General features: G+C 33.9%; 2 protein-coding genes across 3 annotated transcripts in view; one reads left to right on the forward strand and one right to left on the reverse strand.

Annotated features, from left to right (window-relative positions):
* The window catches only part of LOC100175579 (ephrin type-A receptor 5-like), a 17,210-nt gene extending 15,325 nt beyond the window's left edge, over positions 1–1,885 (reverse strand). Inside the window, exons 1-3 of the mRNA XM_018812464.2 lie at positions 1,751–1,885; positions 858–925; positions 9–133 (exon numbers count right to left, since the gene is read on the reverse strand). Coding sequence (XP_018668009.1) covers positions 9–133; positions 858–925; positions 1,751–1,802 — 245 coding nt within the window. The 5' untranslated portion in view covers positions 1,803–1,885. The remainder of the gene's footprint in view (positions 1–8; positions 134–857; positions 926–1,750) is intronic.
* A 2,620-nt stretch (positions 1,886–4,505) lies between these two features.
* Positions 4,506–8,066, forward strand: LOC104265852. 2 transcript variants are annotated; one of them, XM_009860833.3, is made up of 5 exons: positions 4,506–4,614; positions 5,298–5,365; positions 6,054–6,208; positions 6,692–6,743; positions 7,119–8,066. In XM_009860833.3, the coding sequence occupies exons 1-5, from the start codon at positions 4,573–4,575 to the stop codon at positions 7,372–7,374; spliced, it is 573 nt and encodes a 190-aa protein (XP_009859135.1). In that variant the 5' UTR covers positions 4,506–4,572; the 3' UTR covers positions 7,375–8,066. The 2 variants fall into 2 exon arrangements, with proteins under 2 accessions (XP_009859135.1, XP_026691004.1); XM_026835203.1 differs by having other exon boundaries at positions 4,558–4,644.
* Positions 8,067–8,522: the final 456 nt, after the last annotated feature.

Consider the following 8,522-nt stretch of genomic DNA (forward strand, 5'->3'; position numbering starts at 1 on the left):
TAACAAACCGCGCATCAATGTAGGGTGATCGGATCCAGTTATCCGATTCCACAGTTGTATCTTCTTGAGGACAAACTTGATAAGATCGTATTGTTGTTCGATGGCCTTCATCGTAACTGCTTACTTCTTCCCACTGTAAGGAAAAGGAACAAAAAATATAAAAGTCCTGGGATGCTGGTTTCATAACATGGCCAGAACCCCTATAATATTGGTTTATGATAGATACTATATAGTACTATGGTGTAATATAGGGTAATGTTAGTGCACAATATTTCTTAATTGTGTTTTGAAGATTTAAAACATTTTTTTGAGTCGTGAGGCTACGGTTTTATAATTCTGTAATTAAAAGCAGTGCAGTAAAAATGGGAAACCATTAGCACCAAAAACCCATATTTCCTGATCAAGTTTTAAGCACACTCTTCTTTTAGCGTTGGTAGATATTCTGCATTGTTTTAATCAGAATATATTTTAATGTGTCGAAAAAACAACCCACAAAATACAAACAGCCTATCTTTTTTTCAATGACATGCAAATATTATATATAATGTGTTTTTCAGTTATTTAAAAAGGAAAAGAAAATTTTTAAGATATAAATTTCCCAAAAAACAACTTCACTACAACATTATAGCCTATTCAAAATGTTTTTCATAAGACTATGAACCTAACTGACACAATCCATTCAATATCCTATTATGTATAATAACATAATGATTTAATATTTTAAACACTCATGTTCGCATGTGAACAAATACAAAACTTATGAAAGAATACGAGGTATTTGAACAACAATGAAACTCGTATTTGTTCAATAAGTTGACATAAGGTGTGTTATAAAGAAAATATAATAGCACACTTACACCAATTCCTGTTGAAAATGGTGTCCATTTAAGATCTGTTGTGGCAGATTTACTGTTGTATAAGTCCACTGTAAATTAGGATAGAATACATTAAAATGCTAATCCTTTAGCTGGTGACCAGTAAAAATTATGTTTTTTTTACTGGTTAAGGATTAGGTTACTCATTAAAATTTATTATGTTAAAAAAGTGCATTTTCATAGATTTATAATTTTACAATAATAAATATTTAGTGTCACTTATTTATCCCTGCAAGGGTAACTTTAAAAATAAAACAAAAGTGTCCTGTTTCACACACCTCATGCCTGCTGTTGAATTTTTACTTTTGCTAACTTTATGGGTGACTGTGAATGTGATTGTTTCAAACTATTTCTGTATGGCTGACACTTATTTATTAAATGAATGTAACTTATTTATTGAATAAATGTAACTTATTTAACCTTGCGTGACGGGGCAATGACAGTCTTTATAACACGGGTGTTGTTTTATACACATCGTGCACGCTTACGAGTTACCTCATATGTAACTTTGTGGGCGATTAATTTGGAGCATTTTGTTTTTCTATTATGGCTGACAATTTAGACAACCCACTGGGTTTAAGAAATTGCTGTTAAGTGTCTTGACCAAGAATACATATGCTGACAATGATAGCAGCACCAAAATGTTAAATCACTAAGGTAGATATATTGTCATAACATAAGAAGTGTATTTAACAACTTGATTTGCTGTTGATTTCCTTCTCTTTATTTTTTATAGGTCTATAACATAATCTTTGCTATGGTTTTTGAAAAGATAAGTAAAAATTAGGTTATGTATTATAATATGAGAATTTAAATACTGTTATAATTTAAAACCCAAAAGCTTATATACAAGCCAAAAAGAAAAAACAACTTACTTGTTTCGCTTGCACATCCCACCACAAGAAACATGAATACAAACCTTTCCATTTTCCAGAATTAAATTAAAATACTGATAATTACCAAACCATGAGCACCAATTACTAGACTATTTACAATTCTCTATAAACCCTAAAAGTCAAAATCAACTAACATCATTTGTAATGTTAGGTAAGATGGAACACAGCTAGCTAAGTAGCTATATCCAATATTTCCTGATTGTGTTTTAAACAATGGTGATAGTGAAGAATCCTTTCCCCGCCATTTGCTAACCACTATCCCCTAACCCCTATAACCACTAACCCACTAACCATCATTATCAACACCTAACCCCCTAACCACCAACCACTATCACTTTCCACCAGCCTATTCTGCTATTTACCGGTGGATTCTTCACATCACTTGTGCCTAGACAGTTACCAACGCTCTTTTAAAATCGCGGCTAAATGAGACGGTAGAAAGAGTAAAACCATGTCCCATCTTACCCCACTCTACAATATTACATTTTTATAAACAACGTGGCGAAATAAACTGCGTAAATAAACAAACCATGCACCATTGCCTTTGTAGAAGTAAAGTATATAAAGGCTATGCGTACACCGGAAACGAATGCAGTTACCCACGTTTAACACAGTAGCTGAAAGCCGCACATGTTGGTTTACAAACTTAACATTCCAACGGCGTTTTCTCCTGGGCAGTTGCTTGGTGTTTATCTATCGCCAACTAATGGTGGATTTCACGTGCATCGTCTCGCTAATGGGGACCGTTTCTGCTGCATTGGCGGACAATGTGTCTGACCAGAAATACTTTGTTTATGTTTGTTTATGTATCTCTGGTCCAACCTTTTAGATTAAAACCAGTACTTTTGTTAAAACAATCTATAATTTAGGTAGGTTCTTGGGTATATAGTAGGTTGGGGCAAGATGGGACACGTAAGCACATATTGCCCAATATTTTCAAATTCGTAATAGATGGGGGGTTTTGGGTGCTACCATGGGTTAATACCATCATTTATTTACTATCTGACAAAAAATCATAAATATATTAAAACACACGAGAAGTTATTTAACGATTCGCACAGCAAGTGTAATTTTACAAATTCGAAAACACACAGGGTAAGACAGGACAGTTTTTATTGTTAATTTTTTATCAGTAAGTGAATTTATTAATGGGACTACACGTAAATACCCCGAAGTAATACTGTACGCTTTGAAAAGCTAGTTTAAACATTTTACATGTAGAAAGGTTATGAATTTCAAAACTGCTTTACAATGAAGCAAATTCGTCAAAAATATGACCGGCAAATGTGTTTAAAACCCTAACAAAACGTCGTCGATTTATAATATGGAACGGTGGGGGGAAAGTTTACCTATTCAATTGTTTTTTTTAAAAAAAAACGGTAGATGGCAGCAGAGAAACATTTAAACGTCATACAATTTAGTGACGGAGTTGGAGCAATTGCCGATAAGTGTACCTATGGGTTACAGCCAGGCGTACTTACCACTTTGCCACGGCGCCGGAATTTGATTAAATGCCTAAAACAAAATCCAAATTCCAGATTATCCTCATTTTAAATCATTTATATAAATGAACTACTCAAGTCTTAACTAAAGCCTGCGATATAGTTGGACTTAATACTTTTGTTTAATCAAGTTAGCTTATAAGCAAAGTGGGCCGGCATGACAGTGGTTTGAACGATTAACAACGCTCTTTTGAGGCACGAGAATACGCTTATAATTCTGTAAATATTCTTTATTTACTACCAAATGGGTCGAGAAAAGAGAATGACAACATGTCCCATCTTACCCCACTCTACTACATTCGTATCTGTCTGATTATTTATGGTAAATGTATTGGCAATGCCCTATGTTTGTCAAGCATGTTGTTTCAACTTATCGATTTTTGTTCCATGGCAGCAGGTGCTAATTTTATTTATAAAAACACCTGCTAATTAATATTATTTTGAGATGTTAGGTACATTTATTCATTCTAAATATTTTTTTACGGGCTGTTTTTCTCAAACTTTAAAAGAGACCAGTTTTTAAAATCTTAGTACCATAGGGTAAAATGGGATACCGTTAGCACCTAAAACCCTTATTTCCTGATAATACTTTTAGAGTCGTATGGATACGAATTTATAATTATTTGATAGTTCTTTGTTTACTACCAAATGTTTACTACTTGTTTACTATTGAGAAATGGAATGAAAAGATGTCCCACCTTTCCCATCCTATTATATATATATTCCGTACTGTATTGAATAGGCCATAGTGAAATGTAGCGTCTCATACACCATAGCTAAGTAAGTGTATACTGTAGATTCAGAAGGGCCCTCTCTCAATCCCATTCCTAAGCCTTGCTTCACTAACCTGATTATGACGCTAAGGCGGAAACAATTTGTATTGTGACGTAAATTTCGTTCCCACGGAGTTATTCCTACTTTAGCGTCGCGTTGGATTGCTCCGTACGAACAAAGAAATCGACTTGATTGTGTATTTTCATTGTACAAGGGCCCCTTAGTCGGCGGATTCGTTGCGCTGTATGCCGTTGTTAAAGGCCATTGATTAAATGAAAGCAGAAGAGAAACTAGTTCATTTTCGATAGCAGAAATGTATTTTAGCGTTTAGTATGCTCAGAGCTTTTATTGATTTTCCGGTATATATATTAATATCACACCCGCTTGATTTAACGCAGCATAAATGGAAATTGAGTGCATTTTAGTTATAATAGTACAGATTAAGCGGTAATACTTTATACAGATTGGAATATCTTTACTCATTATTTTATATGTTGAACTTAGTACCAGCTATAGTTAGTTGCTATGACGGACTCGAGATGTTTGGTGAAGTTAACTAGCAACGAGGTAACACTTGATACTCTACTTATTCTTGAAGTGGGTTTTGAACGTTTGTTGTTGGAATGACTATTTATAACATACTGGTTTATTTAATCAATTGTGAACGTTATAGACTGAAAACAATATATAGTAGGGCGGGGGAAGATGAGACAGCATAAGCACATAATATCCAAATATCCTGATCGTGTTTTAAACAATTAAAAACGGTCTATAGAAGTCGTAAGAATACGGTTTAATAATTCTTTGAATGTTCTTTGTTTACTACCAAATGGGACGAGAAATAGAATAAAAAGGTGTCCCAGGGGTGGACGGTGCATGCTTTTTATTCTATTTTTTTGTTCTATTTGGTTGAAAAAAAGAATAATCAGAGAATTATATAATGGTTTAGTTCCGCGACTTTTAAAGAGCGTTCTTAAACGTTTGAAACACGATAAAAAAATATGGGATTTAGGTGCAGAAAGTATCCGATCTTAACCCACTTTACTATATGTTTAATTTAGCGATCCTATAGCGCTTATTGCGATGTCCCTAAATGACGTCACACACTGTTGATCTAAATATTGACTTATGATTTGTGGTTGAGAACACTTGAGCTTTTGTACGGCATGACAAAGAATTTCACCGATAACATACCGTACTGATTTCCTTACATTTGTCATTCGCTGTAAACTGTGGTTGTTTTTTCGTAGACCGCGGACGAAAATATGAAGATGAAATACTTTCGAGCGGTGCAGGAGGCCGAACTATGGAAGCAGAGGTAATTTAAATACTTATAGGACAACTTGTAATTTACTTTATCTTCGCGTGGCGGGAAATGACAGTCGTTATATTTAGGGGTGTTCTGTTTTAAAGAAAAGGCACGAAGTGTATGAAATAGAACACCCGTGTTATATAACGACTGTCGCTCTCTTGCCACAAAAGGATAAAACAAGTAACATTCATTTAGATTATATATAATCATAACATTAACCTACTTTTGGGCGTAAATATGTATTTTTGGGCAAGACACTTAATGGCCATTGCTTCAACACGGTGGTCACCAATGATTTGTCAAGATTGTCAGTCATACCGAAAAAAATCTCCCGCTCCGCAATAACTCTAACCGGAAATTAATTACATGAGTATTATAACGACTGTAGTTGCTCCGTGATGCGAAGATAAATAAATGTCATTCATCCATTCATTCAAACATAGTCTGAACACAAATGCTTCTTAACAATAGTTACACCCTATGTAATAAGTATGTTGTTAAATACACAGTCGCACACCCACTTTATTTAAATATTAAATAGATTTTAAACTTGTTTGAGCAAACTTTGCCAATGAAGTATTTTTTGTGACGTCATTTTCTGTGACGACATTTTCTATGACGTCATTTTTAGACGTATATTTTTTTATTTTTTTTATGACGTAAATGACTGAACCTCATATATCAATTCCAATAGGTATTATGAGGTAACGAATGAAAAAGTCGCGCAGCTACGAAATATTGAATCAAGTTTAATGGTTTTGGAAGCAAAGTTACAAGCAGAGAGAAGAGACATTGAAAAAAGATTGCATAAGCAATATCGAACAATAAAAGAACAAAAGAGAAAAATTGGTATAATTTATCGTTATTTTTTCGTTTTTTTTGGCCCCAATCTCTTATTTTCCAATCGTGCTTCTAAGCAATTAAAAAAAACAACGTTTTTATACAGTCACCACCCTACGATTTGTTTAAATATGTTTGTTTACTGCCAAAGGAAACAAAAAAAGAAAACGAAAACATATCCCATTTTACCCCATTCTATTATACTATGCTTATAATTTAAACTAATTGTGTATATTCATTTTTTGTACGAGATGTTACATAATCAAAATAATTATATAGTAGGGTGGAGAAAGATGGGACACCGTTAGCACATAGTATTTAAATATCCTGATTATGTTTTAAACAATAAAGAATGGTCTATGGGAGTTTTAAGGGGACAGCTTTTTAATTCTTTAAACGTTCTTGGTTTACTACCAAATGGGACGAGATAATGAAAAGGTGTCCTATCTCCCCCCACCCTACTATATCACAGTTAAACGTTCTCTTTTGCAGCAAAATTAACAACAGCAAATCAGAAGCTCTTAACAGGGATGATGAAATTAAGGTATGATTGAATGAATATAAGTTACTTTATCCTCGAAGCTATAGTTGGTATCATTTGGGTTTAACACCTCATGCCAGCTTGCGAGAGACCATGTATGTTACTTTGTGGGTGAATATTTTTTTTGGATTTTTTATGCGAATGAATCTCTTACTTTAATCTCGCATGGCTGGAAAGCGACAGTCGGTATATAACACGGGTGTTAATACACCTTGTGCCAGCCTACAGCTACCATGTATGTTACTTTGTAGGTGAATATTTTGGGGGAATTTTATGTACGGCTGAGAATTTGGAAAACCTATGGTGACCACTTGGTTCGAGCATTTTTTTAACATTGTTTAATATTAATCTTGCACTAATCATTTTTTTATATTTTAGTCAAAATTCGATGATTAGTTCAAAATCAACGTCTGATGCGTCATACCAAAGTCACGCACCACCGAATTATAAATCAGTCAACCGTGTCGAATCTCAACCAATCATGAGGCCGAGCTGTAAATCGGAATTTTCACCGGCCCACCGAAGCGTGAAATTCGAAGACAATTTATTACGTCATAAAGGAAATTCGAAAACTCATCGCTCGAAAAGTTTGCCCATGAACAAATGCGTAGTTCGCCATACCACAACGTGTTAGCACACGATAAACATAATGACACCTTACTTTATGACCATGTATTGACATGCCCGTTCAAATATATAGTATAGGGTGGGGAAAGATGGGACACTTTTTCAATCAATTTTATCGTCCCATTTGTGAGTTGTGAGAACAAAAAAACATTGAGGGAATTATAAAACTATATTCTCACGACTCCCATAAACCGTTGTTAATTGTTTAAAACACAATCAGAAAATTAGGATATTATGTACCGAAGGTGTCCCGTCTTCTCCCACTGTACTATTATGTTAACATACTCGCATTGGAAAGTCGGGCAGTTTAGTAATGCTGAATACTGCATAGTACTGTGGGGTAAGATGGAATACTGTTTGCACATAATATCCCATATTTCCTGACCGTGTTTTCAACAATTTACTACGCACTTTTAGACCTGTAAATAATCTGTGTTTACTATTTAATGGGACGAGTATAGAGAAAAATCATATCCCATGTTGCCCCACCCTACTATATGTGGTTACAGAAGTAAAACAGGGGCTTCACTAATGTATGTTGCTAAACATAAAATGCAGTTTCTCTGCCCTACTTCAATGTAACGACTAATACCATGTCCTTTTTCTTTTAAAATTACTTATAATGAGATTATATACGCTGCACTTCGTCTTATTGCTCTTTTATAAATGTTGTTCGTGTCTTAAATAAATGAAAAAAAGGAAGAAAAATAAAAAATGCGTTTAAGAGTTTCTGAAAAAAATTGTTCATTTCATATTTTAGGCATACACAATGTATTGAAAAATTTAAACTGTAAATTACGGTATTTTTATCTTTTAAATAAGAGAAGTACTTGAAATTATTCTAATTTGTAATTTTACATAACTAAGAAATAACTGTTTTGACATACGTATATGAAAACAAAATTTTCTGAAAGTTTAAAAAGTAACATTAAGAATTTTTGCTGCGAAAAATTTGCCCTGATAAATGTTGCTTTTGTAAATATAATCTCTGCGTTAAGTAATGTCTGGTTGATTCAAAACGTTAAAAAAAATGAATGAATGAATGTAAGAATGAATGTAACTTACTTTATCCTCGCGTGGCCGGAAAACGACAGTCGTTATCACACGGGTTTAACACCTCGTGCCAAGCTTACGAGTTGCCATGTGGTTACTTAG

Source organism: Ciona intestinalis, chromosome 7 (assembly GCF_000224145.3).
Source record: "Ciona intestinalis chromosome 7, KH, whole genome shotgun sequence".
NCBI classification, from domain to species: domain Eukaryota; kingdom Metazoa; phylum Chordata; class Ascidiacea; order Phlebobranchia; family Cionidae; genus Ciona; species Ciona intestinalis.

Coding starts and splice junctions, on each gene's coding strand:
- LOC104265852 (XM_026835203.1), top strand. CDS start 4,573: ATGACGGACTCGAGATGTTTGGTGAAGTTAACTAGCAACGAGGTAACA. Junction 5,366..6,053: donor GCCGAACTATGGAAGCAGAG/GTAATTTAAATA, acceptor CAATTCCAATAG/GTATTATGAGGTAACGAATG. Junction 6,209..6,691: donor AGAACAAAAGAGAAAAATTG/GTATAATTTATC, acceptor TCTCTTTTGCAG/CAAAATTAACAACAGCAAAT.